The following is a 20862-nucleotide window of genomic DNA, read 5'->3' as shown; positions in this document are numbered from 1 at the left end:
GTAAGTCTATTTCTTTCACCAGGTAGGGGAAGTTTTCTGTCATTATTTCTTCAAATAGGTTTTCAATATCTTGCCCTCTCTCTTCTTCTGGCACCCCTATAATTCGGATGTTGGTATGCTTGAAGTTGTCCCAGAGGCTCCTTACACTGTCCTCATATTTTTGTATTCTTCTTTCTTTTTGCTTTTTTGGTTGGGTATTTTTTGTTTCTTCGTATTTCAAATCTTTGACTTGATTCTTGGGATCCTCTTGTCTGCTGTTGGATCTCTGTATATTATTCTTTATTTCAGTCAGTGTATGCTTAATTTCTAGTTGGTCTTTTTTCATATCCTCCAGGTCTCACTAAATTTATCGGCGGTTTCCAGAAAATTCTTGAAAAACCTTATAAACGTGGTTTTGAACTCTATATCCAGTTGTTTGCTTTCCTCCATTTCTGTCATTTGTGACCTGTTTCTTTGTCTCCGCATTTTTTATGCTTCCCTGTGTTGGTAGAGTGATTTTGTGTGCTAGGTGTCCTATAGGGCCCAGTGGCTCAGCCTCCCCAGTTACCTGAGGTGGACACTCTTGGTGCACCCCCTTGTGGGCTTTGTGCACAGTCTTGTTGTAGTTATTCCTTGATTGTTGTTGGTATCACTGGGAGGATACCAACAGGCCAATTGGCTGTGAGAATCAGCTGTGTCTGCAGTGGGAGAACTTCTGTGCTGGAGACACCCCTCCGGGGCAAGACTTGCTTCAATGGGGCTTTGGTGCTCACTGAGTCTGCCCCCTAAGTGTGTCCCTTATGGATCTGAGGAGTTCTGGATGATGTCCGTTTTGTCTTTTCTTTGTATTTTTGAAGTTGTTGTGGGAGGCAGCAATTTCCGGTGTTTACCTATGCCGCCATCTTGGTTTTTCCCAATAACATTTTTTTAAGTCCTTTGTCTCAGACACAAAATGTAGATCCTCCAGTGCCTACCAGAGTATTTGGCTCATAAAATGCCTTCAATAAATACTTTTCAAACAAAAGAGGGCATAGAGAGGAAAAATGATGATGGAAATAAATAAGTAAATAAATAAATAAATAAATAAATAAATAAAAAATAAGAAAGAAAAGCATTCAGGGAAGGTGAATTTGATTTGAATTAACTTTTAGTGAATTTAAATGCCAGGCATAGGTTTCAGTGTGTTTTCTTAATACTTATGTCACAGGATTCCAAGTCAGAAGGAATAGGGAAACTAAGACAGGAAAATTAAATAAAGGCCAAACAGTGTGGAAATTTGCAGCCAGCTTGTAACCAAGAAGACATTATCTTCCCCAGCCAAGAACATGAGAGCAAATGGTTAAAAAAAAACCCCTCCCAACTGAGAGAATGCAGAAAGGAGACGGGAAAGCAAAAAAGGGCAGTTTTACTCCTTAAGCAGAGAAGCCAACAATTTTAAGGCTTGGCAAGATAAAGTTGCCAGGTGCTTCTCATGATTTCTGGGAAGGCCACAACAAAGTAAAAACAGGAACTTTGAAAATTAATCTATACCAAATATTCAACGAAGAAATTTTAAATCCTATAAACAAAAGGGTATATAACACTTTGGATCCCCACCCAACCTGCTCTTCAAATTAGCTGTAAGCCTGTCTGCATTGTCATAAACCAGATGTATCAGTTTGCTTGCTTTGCTTTTTCAATAAAGGTGCATGCTTTAATTGCTGTAATAAATTGGCTTTTCATAATACAGTCAAGGTCCCTCATATAAACACATTTATATGAGAAGACAAGAATTGAGATTGGGAACAGCTCTCTGCTGCTGACTCAGGGGGCTGTCCTGTCCGTAACACCTCTCTGGTGTTGGGGAGAGGGGGCTGATTATAACATGAGCTTATACTTTCATAGATTCAGGATTATGAAATCCTTTTAATCCCATAAATATTAACCCAGGACGCTAAACCTGACTGCAATTCAGACCACGTTGGTCCTCTCCTCTCACGCTGAGGGCTTTGCTCCGCCTCCCTTTAGCTTCTCCAGCCTTATCGCTTCCCTGGGCCTGGCAGAGCGGAGCGGTGCCTGCAGACCTATCCCCGGCGCATGCGCGGCACACAGCGCACGCGCAGTACTCGGCTGCCGGTCTGCGGCGGCCACGGCTGAGCTGGGGGCGGACTCCTGCGCTATGGCCGAGGGGTGCGCGGAGGCAGTTGCAGTCCCCGCGTCCGGGGCTGCCAACGGCCTGAGCAATGGGGCAGGCGGGCCCTCGGCGCAACCCAACAACCCGCTGTCGCGGAAGCTGCATAAGATTTTGGAGACGCGGTTGGACAATGACAAGGTAACCGGAGCTGGCTGGACTGGGACGCGCGTCGCCCGCGAGGCTGAACCGGGACCCTCTGTCCGACACCCAGTCCCCCGCCGGAGGACACCCCGGACCCTCGCCGGGAGGGTGACGAGGGGGGCGAGGAGCCCTGGGAAAGGAAAGCGGTTTCCGGGGTATCCCTCCTATTTGAAAAGGTTCTTGATAACTTCGGATCTGGGAGGAAAAGCGTGGGGCCCCTCGCGAAACCTCGGGGTTGTTGGGGTCTGAATTGGGAGAGGGTAGGAGAAAAAACCGATGCTAAAGCACAAAATACAAGAGACACCGTGAGTCGAGGGCACGAGGACCAGGAGAGCAGGGTCAGGTGTAACTGAGCATTTCCATTGACAAGTGAAAACAATTAAAATATGACATTATTTTATTTCTTATTTATGTTATATTTTATGTAAGGCAACGCGAAAGAACTTGCTCGTGGCTAAGATGAAATAATATTTACTGGTCTCAGTACTTCCTGTGATTTGTGGGCTCAAGCTGTATTTCTGTACAAAATAGATTGTCCACATCCTCTCCCAAGTATTTCCTGAAATTTAGATTGGACTTTCTAGCTCCTGTCATAGCTGGTGATCTCTTCTCTATCACCGAGTCTCTAGTAAATTGGCCTCAGTGATAATATATCACTGAGCTTTATAAATTTGTAGGTTACTGAAAACAAGCTGTCGATAAGAATTTGTGTGTAAAAAATAACAGTATAATATAATGAGTAAGACTGTCTCTAGGCTACCACTTATTAGATAAAACCACCAAATTGGTGCATTATGATTTAAGTGAATCTGTTAACTTCTTTAAGCTTATGTTTTATTATTTCTAAATTGTGAATACTGCTAGTAACCTCAGGATTGTTGTGAGGGTTCAATGAAAGAATCCAGGTGAAGTGCTCAGACAAGTGCCAGGCACTTACTGTTTGTTATTAAATGTTAATTTTATCATACAACTTATTAAGTGTTTAAAACAGTGTCAAATATTGATATTTATTATCTCATTTAATACAGCTACTCCAATAAATTGACATTATTTCCTTTTACCCATGAGAAAAAGAAGGTATGTAGAGAGTGTAAGTTACATCATATAACTAGTAATTGGTGGAGTTGTAATTTACACTCAAGTCTGTGTGATTTTGTTCATTCAGCATTTACTGACTACTTCTTTGTAGTCAGTAAATGCTGTAGCCAAGCCCTAACACATTCCAAGACGGTAGTCTAAAGAGCCCATGGACAAAGACAACAGTGTGGTGAAGGCCTGGGGAGGGGGTGTGGCAAAGGGGGAAATGGGGGACATCTGTAATAGTGTCAACAATGACAAAAAAGATATTTTTTTCTCTCTCTTAAGTATTAAATTGAATTTAAATAGCTTTACTATTTTTGTCAATCTAGCCAGTATTTTAAAATAACATTGTAACTGAAACATGGAAGGGGAAGCCTGTTAGACTATATAGTGTGTTAGTTTGGTTGTAGGAATTCATATATGTAAGATTTAGGTTCCTGTTTTATATCTTGGGCCTGGTCCTCTGTCCTCTCTCCTCTATTCATCTCTCTATAGAAGAACTCTCTTACTTTCATAATTTTAAATACCAAAAAGCATTATGATTCTCAGATTTATAATCCTATTTCTGACATCTCTATGGAGATCCAGATTTGTACAATCATTTGTCCATATGGCACCTCCAATTGGATACTTGATCGACATAATAAAAACTTAACATCACTAGAACTCTTTTTCTCCAAACTGGTTCTCTCCCCACTGTTAATAAAGAACATAATCTTTTACCCATATAATCAAGAAGCATGTAAGTAATGTTTGATACCTGTCATTTTTTTTTTCACATCCCACATCCAATCCATTAACAAGTCTTATAGACTCTACCTTGAAAAAAATATTGTTTGCAATGTCACCTGCAGTACTACTACCATGTTGGTGTATGCTACTGTCAAATCTTGCTTGGATTGTTTTAGTTTTTCCCTACTTGCTGCTTTTCTTGCCCCCTTCTACCACCCATCCTCACAAAGTTGGAACAAACTTTTAAATATGTAAAGCATATTACATTACTCCTTTGCTTAAAACCTCTAATAGTTTCCCTTAGCTTTAGTCACATTGGCCTTTCTGCTGCTTTAGGATCTTTGTATTCATTTCCTTTGTCTGTAGAAGGCTTTGCCCCCACTGATGCCTCTTTCCTATCACTGAGGCCTAAGTTCAAAAGTCACATCAAAGAGGCCTTCCTCTCCAAGTTTCTTTACATTTTGCTTCTATTTACTCAGTTCCTAGCCTGCAGGCTACCGTTGGTATTTATTTCTTTTATATATCCTTCCAGAAAAAGATTTATATAAGCATATAAGAATTTTCACCTTTTTAAAAAATATATATATATTTTTATTGATTTCAGAGAAGAAGGGAGAGGGAGAGAGAGCTAGAAACATCAATGATGAGAGGGAATCATTGATCGGCTGCCTCCCGCATGCCCCCCACTGGTGATCGAGCCTACAACCCGGGCAAGTGCCCCTGACCGGAATCGAACCCAGGACCCTTCAGACTGCAGGATAGTGCTCTATCCACTGAGCCAAACCAGCTAGGGCAAATTTTCACCTTTTTAAAATGGATGTATCATAATTTCTTTAACCAATCCCCTTTAAATAGACATTAAAGTCATTTCTAATCTTTGCAATTACAAACAGTTCTGAAGTAAATAACCTTGTATACATGCCACAATACACAGTAAGTATATCCTTATTATGTTTCAGAAATAATACTGGTACTGTTCAGTAATGTGAAGGTCATTCAACATTTTGGGGGTTAACGGAAAAAAATTATTTGAAAATGATTTTATTAATTTTTGGCTCGAGACTTAGGAAAACATTTGAAAATTGTTCCCAATAATTTTCTTCTATCATCACTTGTTTAGGAAATGTTGGAAGCTCTCAAGGCACTTTCAACCTTTTTTGTTGAAAATAGTTTGCGGACTCGAAGAAATTTACGTGGAGATATTGAACGCAGAAGTTTAGCCATCAATGAAGAATTTGTGAGCATTTTCAAGGAAGTGAAGGAAGTATGTAAACTCTTTTCATTAAGCATTTATTGAAAATTTACTATATGCCTGACTCTGTACTAAGTATTTTTATTAATTAGGTTGACATATTTGCTATTCATGTATCATGTTCAAATAGAAAATTTAACTACTTACTCTAGAAGCATCTGGGTCTGTGGATTAGAGTGATTTCTGAATTTGTGACTTCCACTAATGCTGGTTCTTAAAAAGTTGTAACATTTTTTCTAAGATATTCTCTGTGGAATTTTAGCTTTTTTTTTTAAAATATATTTTATTGATTTTTTACAGAGAGGAAGGGAGAGAGATAGAGAGTTAGAAACATCGATGAGAGAGAGACATCGATCAGCCGCTTCCTGCACATCTCCTACTGGGGATGTGCCCGCAACCCAGGTACATGCCCTTGACCGGAATCGAACCTAGGACCTTTCAGTCCACAGGCAAACGCTCTATCCACTGAGCCAAACCGGTTTCGGCAAGGAATTTTAGCTTTTTAAACAATAATAATGATAATAATAAATAACAATTCTCTGAATAGTTTTCCAGTAGAGATATTCCCTCATTGAATAAACCTCCCTTGGATAACCACTTCCCCGTTGGAGGTAATTAAGGTTGAATTCCTTTAAAACATTTTAAATTATGAAAATTTCAGATTAATTAAGATGAATACTTCAGTGTGTAAATAATGATTCATCATACTTGAGTGAGCAGTCTACTTACTCATCATCAGGTAAAATGAATTTTATTTTTTATGGTCTATTTTCATTATATAATATATTGTTAGTTATGTTAATATGACATCATAATATTACATAGTTAATATTTCTGTGTGAGTTGTATGAGAGTGATACATGGTTTCAATGAGTACTTAATAAAAACATTTTAAACAGCTTAGTAGGTTTTCATTGAGTAAAGACTAATAATCTAGAAGGTTAAATGGAAAGTAAAGTGGTGTTCACCAAAATAGGAAGAACTGGTAGCAATGAGCACATCCAGATTTGGCTCTCTAAACACCCTTTCCCACTGAAAGAAACAATGTTATCAGTACCAGAAAGTAAGAAAGCTGTCTATGATGATTGGGAAAGTATCAGAAAGACTGGAGCTACTTGAAAAGGCTTCTACTGACCAAACGTAGGACTATTTAAGCATCAGTAAGAATAACTCAGTGGACTGAAACACATCAAACATGTTTAGTCTGTGAATTCATAATGATATCGAAAACTGAACAAAACCCTCATTAGTTATCTTTGGTGGATATAAGAGAACCAACTTATTACTTTGAAAACTTTTAAATAAAAGGAAAGAATTAAACGTTAATCCTACCTTTTATACCAATTATATAGGGTTGTTGAGGGCAAGCTTTTCTTTATAGAAATACTAGAGGCCCGGTGCACGACATTTGTGCAGTGTGTGTGTGTGTGGAGGGGGGGTTCAGCCTAGCCTGTGCCCTGTTGCAGTCCAGGACCCCTCACTGCTTACCGCCTGCCTGCTTGCTGCTCCTTAGCGCTGCCACGGAGGCCGGGGAGGCTCCCACCACCGCTGTGCTCTCTAGCCAGCTGTGAGCCCAGCTTCTGGCTGAGCAGCACTCCCCCTGTGGGAACGCACTGAACACCAGGGAGCAGCTTCTGCATTGAGCATCTGCCCCTTGGTGGTCAGTGCGCATGATAGCAACCAGTCATTCCACCATTCAGTCTATTTGCATATTAGGCTTTTATTATATAGGACTAGGGGCCCGGTGCACGAAATTCGTGCACTGGGTGTGTGTGGGGGGGGAGTGTCCCTCAGCCCAGCCTGCCCCCTCTCACATACTGGGAGCCCTCAGGTGTTGACCCCCATCACCCTCCAATCGCAGGATCGGCCCCTTGCCCAGGCCTGACGCCTCTGACAGAGGTGTCAGGCCTGGGCAGGGGACCCTCATTTCCCCCAATCACTGGCTCTGACCCCCGCCCAGGCCTGAGACCTCTGGCCCAGGAATCATGCCTGGGCAGGGGACCCCCATCTCCCTCTGATCGCTTGCTCCACCCCCCGCCCAAGCCTGACGCCTCTGACCCAGGCTTCAGGCCTGGGCAAGGGGACCATCATATCCCCCCAGTCCCCGGCTCCGCCCCCCACCCAGGCCTGATGCCTCTGGCCCAGGCATCAGGCCTGGGCAGGGGACCCCCACCTCCCTGCGGTTGCAGGCTCCGCCCCTGCCCAGGCCTAACACCTCTGGCCTAGGTGTCCGGCCCGGGCAGCGGGGAGCTGCAGCTGCAGCGGCCCCGCGATCGTGGGCTCCACTTTGGGCCCAGGCAAGGGACCCCTAGCTCCCGGGACTGCCAGCTCCGACCGTGCCCAGCTCCCATCGCTGGCTCCACCCCTACTTCCTGCTATCACTGGCCAGGGCGGCAAAGGCGCCTGATTCTCCGATCATAGCCGGGGGGGCAGGGCAAAGGCGGCCCCAGGGCCGCCTTTGCCCTGCTCCCCACCTCTTAGGTCCCCCTTGGGTTTCCAATCACTGTCAGTGGCAGGGGGCTTCTTCCTGCTTTCCCTTTCGCCTCCCTGCATTGTGCCTACATATGCAAATTAACCGCCATCTTGTTGGCAGTTAACTGCCATCTTAGTTGGCAGTTAATTTGCATATAGCCCTGATTAGCCAATGAAAAGGGTAGCGCTGTACGCCAATTACCATTTTTCTCTTTTATTAGTGTAGATTCCAGCTAATAAATGAAGAAGAAATGGTAGAATTAGATTAGAAGTTGCAACCACTCTTGAATATGTGGGTTTGGCTCAGGGTTTTTCAACATTCTACATTTTACAATGTAGAATGTTTAGTAGCATCTCTAGCCTCTAAACACTAGATGCCAGTAACACCATTTCCCCCCAGTTATTTCAATCAAAAAATGTCTCCAGACAATGCCAAATGCCCTCTTGCAGGGCAAAACTGCCCCAGTTGAGAACCATTGATCAAGCCTTTAGTCATCACTCGCTGCTACCTTCACAAAAATAGGAAAAACCATATATGTGACTATTAATAAAGGTATACAACACCAGAATTCTTGCCAGAAAATGGAACCAGATATAATCAAGCTTCTAGATCTAACTGCTGCAGTTTATAGGAAATGCAGGCATCAGAGGAGTATATTAACAGCACAAAGACTGTCAGCAAAATCTGGAATGTTGGAAACTGTATGGGCAAATGAACTGGTTTCTTCAACAAATAAACTGTAAAAAAAAGAAGATAGATAAAGAGAGAAAATAAGGAAGGAAGGAAGAAAAAGAGAGAGGGAGAGAGGGAGAGAGGGAGAGAGGGAGGGAGGGGGAGGGCCCTTGCTAGATAATCCAGTTGGTTAGAGAGCCTCCCTGATACGCCAAGGTTTCAGGTTTGATCCAATTCACATATAAGAATCAACCAATGAATGAGTAAATAAGTGGAACAAGAAATTGATGTTTCTCTTTCTCTCTCTCTAAGCAATAAAAAAAAAAAGAAATATTCAATTAATTACTGTTTGTGAATCTTCTTTAGTTCCTGATGTGAACAAATTGGTAAAAAATTGAGACAATTGGGGAAATTTGAACACTGATTAGATATTTGTTATTAAGAGATTATTATTAAATGATTAGATATGTAAATAGCATTGTGTCTTTTTTTTGAGTCCTCATAGAAATACATATGGATATGTTTATGGATGAAATTATATGATATCTGGAATTCAAAATGATTTTGTTTGTGGGGGAAGGAGAAAGTGGGTGGGGAGAGAGGAAGAAAGTGGGTAGAGATGAAACAAAGGTGGTCACAAGTTGGTAATTGTTGAACCAGATAATATGTACATGGGCATTCATAGTATCTCAGCTTTTGGATATTTTTGAAAATTCTACATAACAAAAAAGATTTTAAAGAATTTATCATACTCTAGCTGTATTTCACAACCTATAATTTTATTTAATTAGGGAAAAAAGAAGACAGTTTACTTGAAGTTCAAAGACTACAGTGTAAAAAGCTCTTGAATTACGATTTAGCAAATCTCTAGAGTTAAGTCATATATTAAGAGATGTAATTTCTATTATTTTACAATGCAAACCCATTTAATATGGTAGCTAAAGTAAATATTAGAAGTAGTTATTGTTGACCTAGCTGACTGATAATGTCATAGTACTATTCTTTTTATATTATACGGTAAAATTTAAGTGAATGGTGAGATGAGTTTGTGTATCTGCTATTGCTGATATCAATTGATACCTGCTTCTTTTATTATTTATATCAAAACAGTTTAGAATTTAGTTTAGTAATTTGAATTACATACTTATTATAGACAGATATAAAGAGTAGCATTTGAAAATATCTAAAACATCTGGTGCTATAATTTTTATAATATAAAGTACTTAATAGAGAGAAGGGAAAAAATCTTAATTCTAGAACTGAGATTTATGCTTATATTCTTATAAGTGACTTCCTAATTCTGGTTCATCCTCATGTTTTATTTATAGCCCTGCTTGGCTGCTTTATTTTTATTGATTTTAGAGAGAGAGAGGAAAGGAAAGAGAGAGAGAGAGAGAGAGAGAAACATCAATTTTTATTGTTCTACTTATTTATGCATTCATTCTTTTGAAAAATTATTTATTTATTAATTAATTAATTTATTTATTTATATATTTTTATTGAATTTATTGGGGTGACATTGGTCAACATAAACATATAGGTTTTAGGTGTGGGTTTCTATGTTACAAGATGTGTATATTGCACTGTGCCCACCATGTAAAGTCAAATCTTCTCCCGTCACCTTATATTAGGACCGCTTTCTTCTTCCACCCCCTTCCCTATGATATCCACCACACTGTTCTTTGTGTTCACGAGTTTCAGTTTTATATCCCACATATAAGTGAAATCATATGGTTCTTGTCTTTTTCTGACTGACTTGTTTCACTTAGAATAATGTTCTCAAGGTCAATCCATGTTGTTGCAAGTGGCAGTATTTTATCCTTTCTGTGGCTGAGTAGTATTTCATTGTGTATATGTACCACATCTCCTTTATCCAGTTCTCTATCGCAGGGCACTTTGGTTGTTTCCATGTCTTGGCCACCATGAATAATGCCGCAGTGAACATAAGGTTTCATATATCTTTGTGAATACATGATTTTGAGATTTTTGGGTATATATCCAGAAGAGGGATTGCTGGGTCATACAGTAGCTCTATTCTCAATATTTTGAGGAATCACCAGACTTCCTAGTTTGTGTACCAGTCTACATTCCCACCTGCAGTGAATGAGGGTTCCCTTTTTTCCACATCATTGGTTGATTCTTATATGTGCCCTGACCAGGGATAGAACCTGCAACCTTGTCATTTCAGGACAATGCTCTAACCAGCTGAGCTACTTGGCTAGGGCTTGGCTACTTGATGCCCCCAGTTGGCCCACCCCTTCATAAAACTGTTCAGTTTCTACTAGAACATCTGTCTGGGCATTGTGTTGAAAGGGGCCAGACCGTAAGACCCAGTCTACCACTGAAACTTTCATTCTTCGCATATCTTTCTGTTATGAGACACTGAATTGAAGTAGGAAAAAGAAGGTAACAGTGAATTATGAAGCTAAATGTGATTTTGTGACATATTTTCATAGTAAGAGATTGGTTCAGTTAAGCATTTGCCATTGTTTATTTCACTAGTTTGTTTTACACCTTTTCTAACACTAGATGTTATTCTTTTTAATCATTTCCAGTCTTAAATATGGGATACTTAGTTGTTTTGGGGGAAAAAAATTCATAGGTTGAAAATTAGGATTTGGCTAAGAGAAGAAAAAAATTTTTAACAGTATATTTAATGGTGTTACTTTTCTCCTTTTAGGAACTTGAAAGCATAAATGAAGATGTTCAAGCAATGAGTAGCTGTTGTCAAGATATGACAAGTCGCTTACAGGTACTGTATAATGGTTAGATTTTAGCATAGTTCCTGGTGCAAAGTAACTGTTAGATAAGTCTATAAAATGTATGGATATCTACTACATCATGCCCTATAGGAATTTTGTAATATTGTTCAGTTAACTCCAGAAGCCTTTATATTTTGATCTGGCTGGTACAGAGCTAACTGTGTAGAATTTTGATAAACCTTTCAATCCCACATATATGCTGTAAGTCCAGCAGAAATAATTTCTTAATAGAAAGCCTTAGGAGTAAGTTCAAATTTAAGCTTAGTTATGATTCATGCTCAGCCTAAAAAAAAAAAAAATCTCAGGAAAATATGTATAATTTTACTCATAGTCTGTTTATTAAAACTGTTCTGAACCTCTGTTTTGGCTGTGGAGTTAGCATTTAATCTAATTACCCTCAGTCATGTGATTCTGGAATAGGTTCTTCCTAAGTTAAGATTCAGTCATCATTATTTCTACTGCCTTCACATTTTTATTACAAACTTTTATCTATAAGCTTCTCTTGGACCTATTGTCAGCTACAATTATTATAGGAAGAATCATGAATCTATGCATATTCCATAGAATAATTGTAGGTACTTGTGTGATCTGTCTGCAGAACTAGTCAATTTCCTGTTTCTAAAATTTTAGCTTTCCTAGCGTTTCTAATTTTTTTATTCTTAACTAACATATCAAATATTATTGCTATATTTATTTTCTAATTTTTAGATCTTTGTTAATTATACAATACCTAAATAATCATATAAACTTCTATATATTCTTTTCACTTTTTTGTACTTACTTTTGTTGCGTAGTAATTGATTTTGTTTGACTTTTCTTTCCAGCACTTGCAAGATTTCCTCATAGCTTTTTATATTGAACTAGAGGCCCAGTGCACCAAATTTGTGCACTCGGTGGGGCGGGGTGGCTCAGCCCAGCCTGTGCCCTCTCACAGTGCAGTCTGGGAGCCCTGAGGAGATGTCCAACTGATGGTTTAGGCCAGCCGTGGGCAAACTACGGCCCACGGGCCGGATCCGGCCCATTTGAAATGAATAAAACTATTGAAAAAAAAGACCGTACCCTTTTATGTAGTGATGTTTACTTTGAATTTATATTAGTTCACACTAACACTCCATCCATGCTTTTGTTCCGGCCCTCCGGTCCAGTTTAAGAACCCATTGTGGCCCTCGAGTCAAAAAGTTTGCCCACCCCTGGTTTAGGCCTAAGCCAGCAGTCGGACATCCTTAGCGCTTCTGTGGAGGCGGGAGAGGCTCCCGCCACCACTGCTGAGCTCACCAGCTGTGACCCTGGCTTCTGGTACACTGACCACCAGGGGGCAGCTCCTTCATTGAGCATCTACCCTCAATGGTCAGTGTGCATCATAGCATCCGGTTCAGTTGATTTGCATATTAGCCTTTTATTATCTACTTATATAAAAACCCTGGGTGGTGGTCATCATGACCACAACCACTGCGACCAAGCGGAAGGAAGTCAGTCCTGCAGGGGATGTCTTGGCAATGGCTGTGCCCTCCCCTGAGCTGTTTCCCGGAGCTGTTTCCTGTAAAGGTGGGGTTTGAGGCAGGAGCCCACCCTGGGAGCTCGGAGGCATATCTTTCTAACGTGTGCCGCGCCAGCATGGCCAGGGGTGAACCTGAGTGGGGGCAGCTGAAAGGCTTAGAAAAGACAGACAAGAGAATGAAAGCCGAGTCTTGGTGGGACGCTGCTTCTCTGAGAGACAGCGACCATGCCCACAGCCATGCCTTTATTTTATAGCAGATGCTACAAGGCAAAGTAAGGTGTGACCAAGATGTTTACAACATTCTCCTGGGTTTCAATCCTACTCAACTACATGCACCTGAACTCTATCAAGCCTACATCACTCAGGCACCTGGGGCCACGTGTTTGGACCATAGGTTCAAGCTTACAACTACAGCTGTTGGCTATAATTGTGCTGGGAGGACCCTGCCCTCCAAGCTGGGACTTGCATGTGACGATGAGAGGACTGTGCCCTCTCATCAGTTCAAGGCTTGAACCTATCCAAAACACTGTAGCGGCTCCCCACAATAAAGTTTTAATTATGTTTCTTTGTTACTGATGTTGTGGCCCCACCCCATAACAAAGAAACAATTTCTGGAGGATGAGGCCCAGGAATCAGAATTTTAAAAAGATTCCCAGGTGATTCTAATGTGCAGCCAAGGTTGAGAACCACTGCTGTAGATAATATTAAAAATATATCTAAACTTGCAATTCTTTGTCCAAAAAATGAGCATGTTCAAAAATTAAATGAAGAAAATTTGGATATACTCAATGGAGATTTTCACACATATTTGAGTGATGATTCCATTGATTCCACAGATGATGCTGAAAAGGAAAATTTTCCCATCGAATTTCTTAATAGTATTACTCCTTTGGGAATGCCATGTCATAAATTAAAATTGAAAGTGGGTGCAATCATCATGCTATTGAGAAATCTCAATAGTAAATGGGGTCTTTGTAATGGTACCAGATTTATTATCAAAAGATTATGACCTAACATTATCAAAGCTGAAGTATTAACAGGATCTGCAGAGGGGAGAGGCTGTTCTGATTCCAAGAATTAATTTGTCCCCATCTGACACTGGCCTCCCATTTAAATTGATTCGATGACGGTTTCCCGTGATGCCAGCATTTGTGATGACTATTAATAAATCACAAGGACAAACTCTAGACAAAGTAGACATATTCCTACCTGAACCCGTTTTTGCACATGATCAGTTATATGTTGCTTTCTCTCGAATTTGAAGAGCATGTGATGTTACAGTTAAAGTTCTAAGCACTTCATCACAAGGGAAATTAGTCAAGCACTCTGAAAGTGTTTTCACTCTTAATGTGGTGTACAGGGAGATATTAGAATAAGTTGAATCACTATCAGTCATTGTTTGCATCACTGTTGTTTTTATGTCATGTTTTTATTGTTTTCATATCATGTTTTTGTTGTTTTCATATCATGTTTTTGTCATTTTTATATCATGCCTCTTGTTGTTATATCCTTTTGTTACTGTTTATTTATTAATAAATTTATATATTATTTTCATATACATTTTACTAATTTCCTTTCATCTCTCACACTTCTATTATAGAGAAAGGACAAATAGCAATATTAAAATATCTCTGCTAATTAATTCCCTTTTAAAAAAATATATTTTATTGATTTTTTACAGAGAGGAAGGGAGAGGGATAGAGAGTTAGAAACATCAATGAGAGAAAAACATTGATCAGCTGCCTCCTGCACACTTCCCACTGGGGATGTGCCCGCAACCAAGGTACATGCCCTTGACCGGAATTGAACCCGGGACCCTTGAGTCTGAAGACCGATGCTCTATTCACTGAGCCAAACCGCTTAGGGCAATTAATTCCCTTTTAGTGTGCAAGAATTTCGTGCACCGGGCTACTAGTATAGGATATTTAAAAATATTTTATACTACTTATTGTTTACATTCATTATTTTTTAATTTAATTTATTGGGGTTACTGTTGGTTAATAACATTTTATAGGCTTCGGGTGTACAATTGTATAATACATCATCTGTATGGCATTGTGTGTTCACCATCCTAAGTGCAATGTTAGGTGGAAAAGGACAAGAACCATATGATTTCACTCATGTATGATACATTCATTTTTTATTCTCAGATTAGAAGGTGTTATTTTGCAAATCTTAATTATTGGCACTAATTTATTTAGATATAGTGTTAATAGTACCCACTTATACTATCAACTCTAGAATAATGTTTTCAATTCATTTATTTATAAAAAGAAGTATACCCCCTCTCTTTTACATTATAGGGTGTTATAATGACTTATAGAGTATTATAATTTAACTAATTAATTTTTCTAAATGCTTTGGATTTAGGACATTTTAGAAATTAATATTATGAGATGCATTCAGAAATTTAATCAGAAATCTTTGGTATGCTATGGTTTATCCCTTTGGCTGTGGTTGTACTTTAATAAATTACATTTGTAGTCGTTTTTATTATTTAATGAGAAATAATTATCTTTAACACTGAAGATAAATTGACTAAAATTATTTTAGGGTAATCTTTACTAGTATTATTAAACATTAACTTGGAATTATTACCACAATTTATAAATGAAGAGTCGGGAAATAATACAAAAATTCTAATTGCATAACATTTTACACAAGTATCGTATTTCAGTGATTAGTTGATGGTGGTGTTTGTAAGACATACCCTCTATTTAATAATTAATGAGGCTAACAAGAAGCTAATAAGCATTTTATGATATTGATTTAGCAAAGCACTATTTTTCACACATATTAAAATATGTTAATAAGTTTTAGAATTAAAGTATATTTTAAAAAATTGTACAAGGCAAGGTAAAGGGTGGAAGTGGATCTTTAAAGCAAAATGACATTAGGAAAGATAAACATTTGAAGAAGTTATTGGATTTGAAGAGTAATATTTTTAGAAGAGTATCGTGGAAGCTATCCTGTTTGACAGCACTCATTAAAAGTTCATGATCTGCTGAATTATCTAGGTTTAAATCTATTTTCTTAAAAATATCTACTATTTCTTGGGCACTTAATCTGGTTGCAAGCAAAACAGACTCAAAATAGCTTCCCTAGAGATGGGGGTGGGGCTCTGATAATGACTGAGGGGAGGTAGATAAATCCGTAAGAGAAAATGTCATTGACAATCTGGACTTGGCCTTTAAGAACCCAGAACTTGGTGGTGGTTGGGGGGTGTTTTTAAATCTAATGCAGCTCTAGAAACGTTAGCAGCAGAAGTTTTCTTTTGGACTGACCCAGCATGAAAATGACCCCCAGCCACCTTCGTGTGTTTTTTTCTGGTATTCTCTCTTTAACAGACTGCCCTCCACTCTGTGTGTTTTTGTCTAAAGTTTTCATATGTCTCTTTTTTCCCCAATTGATACCTCCCCCCCCTCCCCCAAGCCATTCCCACCCCTTGCAAGCCCCCACTGGCCCAGTGTCTGTGTCCATTGGTTATGCTAGTATGCATGCATACAAGTCCTTTGGTTGCTCTCTAACCACCTCCTCCCCTGCCATTTGTCTCTGGATTGATTCTTATTCATCAAATTATGTTGATCATTATATCCCACATATGAGTGAGATCATGTGGTATTTATCTTTCTCCGACTGGCTTATTTCACGTAGCATAATGCTCTCCAGTTCCATCTTTGCTGTTGTACATGGTAAAAGTTCCTTCTTTTTTATAGCGGCATAGTATTCCATTGTGTAGATGTACCACAGTTTTTGAATCTACTCATCTGCTGATGGGCATTTAGGTTGTTTCCAAATCTTAGCTATTGTAAATTGTGCTGCTATGAAAATAGGGGTGCATATATCCTTTCTGAGTGGTGTTTTGTTTTTTTTTGGATAGAGTCCTAGTACTTTATAATTTTTATAATTTCCAGTTACTAGTGAATTTATGGATATACTAGAGGCCGTGTGCACAAAAATTTGTGCAATGGGGGGGGGGGTCCCTCAGCCTGGCCTATGTCCTCTTGCAGTCTGGGACCCCTCGGAGGATGTCCACCTGCTGGCTTAGGCCCGCTCCCTGGGGGATTGGGCCCAAGCTGGCAGTCAGACATCCCTCTGGCAGCCCGGGAGCCCTCGGAGGATGTCTACTTGCCAGCGGGGAGCAGACCTAAGCTGCAGTCGGACACCCTTAGCGCTGCTGAGGGGGCGGGAGAGGCTCCCACCACCACCGCTGTACTGGCACCTATCAGCCTGGCTTGTGGCTGAGCAGAGCTCCCCCTGTGGAAGTGCACTGACTACCAGCGGACAGCTCCTGCATTGAGCATCTGCCCCCTGGTGGTCAGTGTGTGTCATAGTGACCAGTCATTCCCAGTGGTTCTGCTGTTAGGGTCAATTTGCATATTACCCTTTTATTATATAGTATAGAGGCCTGGTGCATGGGTGGGGGCTGGCTGGTTTGCCCTGAAGGGTGTCCTGGATCAGGGTGGGGGTCCCACTGGGGTGCCTGGCCAGCCTGGGTGAGGGGTTGATGGCTGTTTGAAGACTGGTCAAGGCCTCCCCCTCCCCCCACCGTGGGCACCCTCACCCCATGGAGGTTTGGCCAGCCTAGGTAAGGGGCTGATGTCTGTATTCAGGCTGGCCAAGCCCCCTTTAGAGTGGAGGGTCCCCACTGGAGTGCCTGGCCAGTCTGGGTGAGGGGCTGAGGGCCGTTTTCAGGCTGGCCAAGCCCCCTGGCGACGGAAGCTCCCAGCCTCTCCTTTTTTCTTTTTTATTCTGGGATTTATTTACCTTCTGTAATTGAAACTTTGTAGCCTTGAGAGGAGTTCAGAGCCGGCCAGGGCGGGCGGGAGGGAAGCCTCCTGCTCACTACAGCTCCGTGGCCACAGCCAGCTGAAAGCAGGTATCTGGGGTTTATTTACCTTTTATAATGGAAACTTTGTTGCTTTGAGTGGAGCTCAGAGCCTCCGCAGCAAGCGGGAAGCTTGGCTTCCTCCATCATTGGGGCAACCAAGCCTCCTGCTTGCTCCAACTCCGTGGCTGCTGGCCGCCATCTTGGTTGGGTTAATTTGCATATAGTTGCTCTGATTGGCTGGTGGGCGTGGCTTAAGGCATAGCGAAGGTACGGTCAGTTTGCATGTTTGTCTTTTATTAGTGTAGATACTCTTGACTCAATATCCCCTCAAGGCTTAGACCCTCTGTCTCTTTTTGTCTTACAACCATTTGTTTCTTCTCTCATTAATAACTGCCTTATTTCAGGTCTTTGAGAGAATCTGTCTTTTGTTTTAATCCACTTTATAAATATTTGCCTATTCTTGGATAGAACACCTTATTTTTCAGGATTTTGCTCCTGATTCTTTCAGCTCTGGCTTGTGGGAAGGGAGGACTGCTTGGTATGGAACTTGGTCAGGAGCAACCTGTGCCTTTTAGGAAGGGCTGTTTCTAATCTTCACCAAAACTCTCTATGAGAGGTAGTTTTTATATCTCAACTCCCAAACTTTTATCTCTGTCTTGGCCATTTCTGATGAGTATTTCAGTGACTAAACTTACAACTCCATTTAGAGGTCTCATTGTGTCTCAACATGTGGATAACAGGTCATATTCTTCATCCTTAACTTGCTCTTCCAGTGCTTCTGTTTCACAAAAAGCATCACAAATTGTTAAATTCCTTAGTCAGCATCCTGATATCTTTTTCTTTCTTGTAAGCCTTAGTATGATGTATGTTTTGAGAACATTGAGTGAGTTCTTCTTGGTAAAGGTAGTATATGAGCCTTAAAACTTATGTTTTAATTACTACTCGAGTGTTTTTATAAACTTTTGAGTTCTGGAGTATGATCTCCTTTGCTGTAGGTCTAAATTCCAGTAAGTGGTAGTATTAGTTTTATGAAGTATAATAAATTTGATATGTACTGATATTAGGTATGTTTATAATTTTAGGCAGCAAAAGAACAGACTCAAGATTTGATAGTAAAAACCACTAAGCTTCAAGCTGAAAGGTAAGTTCTTCTTATATATAATCACCCTTTCATTAATTTGGAGGTTAAATGGAAAGAAAATTATAGACAAAACCAACTCAAATTTAAAACAAAATATTAAAAAACATGATTCAAAATTGTTATAACATACAAGGTTTAAGCTGTTGTCCAACATTAAACTTGATATTGAGGTTAAGGGTAAATTTATTCCTTTTTTTGGAGTTGACAATGTGTTGTTTATTATTTGCTATAGGATTAAAAATGATTGCTATTTAAAATGTAGGTATATTTTAATATATTTTTATTGATTTCAGAGAGGAAGGAAGAGGGAGAGAGAGATTAAAACATCAATGATGAGAGAGAATCATTGATCAGCTGCCTTCTGTATGCCCCTCACTGGGGATCGAACCCCAAGCCCGGGCATGTGCCCTAACCAAGAATTCGAACCATGACCTCCTGGTTCATGGGTTGACACTCAACCACTGAACCACACCAGTCAGACAGTATTTTTAGATTAAAAAAAATTTTTTTTACAATCTTTGTCTATTTTGTTTTTAACTATGATTTATTTTCTCTGGTGTATTCAAGAGGTAATTGTATAAATTCTTCTTGGAGTGGTTTACAAATAGGTATATTAATATTTGTTGACTCAATCAATACAATATGGAGTCATGTATCGTCGTGTGTATTATATTCTCTTGTAATTTATTGTTGGTTTCATTGAATCTTTTCGGCTACTAAATTGTGAGTTCCTTGAGAACAGTGACAATTTCTTACTTTCCTTGCGTCTCCAGTGCCTAACATGTGGATTCAATTAAAAATTTTTGGGTGCATGGATGTGGAATGCAACTATTATAATGTCAGGGAAGGAACATAAAATAAAAAAAGAAAAATAAGCATTATATTGGAGCTTATAACATACTAGAGGTCCGGTGCACAAAAATTTGTGCACTTGGGAGGGAGGGGGGTCCCTCAGCCCAGCCAGTGCCCTCTCGTAGTCTGGGACCCCTCGGGAGATAACGACCTGCTGGCTTAGGCCTGCTCCTGGGTGGCAGAGGGCAGGCCCAATCCCTAGGTGCAGCCCCTGGTCGGGCTCAGAGCAGGGCCGATTGGGGAGTTGGGGCGCCGCCCCCTGTCATGCACAGAGCAGGGCAGATCGGGAGGTTGCAATGCCACCCTCAGTCACACTCAGGGTAGGGCCGATTGGGGGGTTGGGGCACTACCCCCGTCACACTCAAGGCAGGGTCGATGGGGAGGTTGCGGCGCCACCCCCTATCACGCACAGAGCAGGGCCAATCAGGGTGTTGGGGCGCTGTCCCCTGTCACTAAAAGAGCAGGGCCCATCAGGGGGTTGGGGCTCCGTACCCTGTCATGCACGAGCAGGGTCGATCAGGGGGTTGGGAGCTCCCCCCCTGTCACGCACAGAGCAGGGCCGATAGGGGAGTTGGGGCACTGCCCCCGTCACACACAGAGCAGGGCGGATCAGGGGGTTGGGGCGCCGCACCCTGTCACACTCAGGGCAGGGCCAATGGGGAGGTTATGGCTCTACCCCGTCTCACACAGAGCAGGGCCGATCAGGGGGTTGGGGCGCCGCACCCTGTCACACACAGAGCCGCAGGGTGATCAGGGGGTTGGGGAACTCCCCCCTATCAGGCACAGAGCAGGGCTGATCAGGGGGTTGGGGAGCTCCCCCCTATCAGGCACGGAGCAGGGCTGATCAGGGGGTTGGGCACCTACCCCTGTCACGAACAGAGCAGGGCGGATAGGGAGGTTGCGGCCCCACCCTCTGTCACACACAGAGCCGCAGGGCGATCAGGGGGTTTGGGGGCTGCCCCCTGTCATGCTGATCCCGGTGCCCGGAGGCCTCGCGGCTCCGCTGATCCCGGTGCTGGGAGGCATATTACCCTTTTACTATATAGGGTAGAGGCCTGGTGCAAGGGTGGGTGCCGGGTGGTTTGCCCTGAAGGTGTCCTGGATCAGGGTGGGGGTGCCCACTGGGGTGCCTGGCCAGCCTGGGTGAGGGGATGATGGCTGTTCGCAGCTGGTCACACGCCCTTCAAGGTGGGGTCCCCACTGGGGTGCCTGGTCAGTCTGGGTGAGGGGCTGAGGGCTGTTTTCAGGCTGGCAGGTGACTGAAGCTTCCAACCGC

At 41.4% G+C, this 20862-nt stretch overlaps 1 protein-coding gene across 2 annotated transcripts in view; it reads left to right on the top strand.

Moving 5' to 3' along the window:
* Positions 1-2074: 2074 nt before the first annotated feature.
* COG6 (component of oligomeric golgi complex 6) overlaps positions 2075-20862 on the top strand; it is a 113792-nt gene continuing 95004 nt past the window's right edge. Inside the window, exons 1-4 of one of the 2 annotated variants that reach the window (XM_036299177.1) lie at positions 2075-2290; positions 5226-5369; positions 11183-11254; positions 18676-18734. In XM_036299177.1, coding sequence (XP_036155070.1) covers positions 2138-2290; positions 5226-5369; positions 11183-11254; positions 18676-18734 — 428 coding nt within the window. In that variant the 5' untranslated portion in view covers positions 2075-2137. The remainder of the gene's footprint in view (positions 2291-5225; positions 5370-11182; positions 11255-18675; positions 18735-20862) is intronic. The other variant, XM_036299176.1, reaches the window with a different exon arrangement.

The sequence above is a fragment of the Myotis myotis genome, unplaced genomic scaffold (genome assembly GCF_014108235.1).
Source record: "Myotis myotis isolate mMyoMyo1 unplaced genomic scaffold, mMyoMyo1.p scaffold_m19_p_3, whole genome shotgun sequence".
Taxonomy (NCBI): Eukaryota; Metazoa; Chordata; class Mammalia; order Chiroptera; family Vespertilionidae; genus Myotis; species Myotis myotis.
This window is presented reverse-complemented; position numbering and strand designations above follow the sequence as displayed.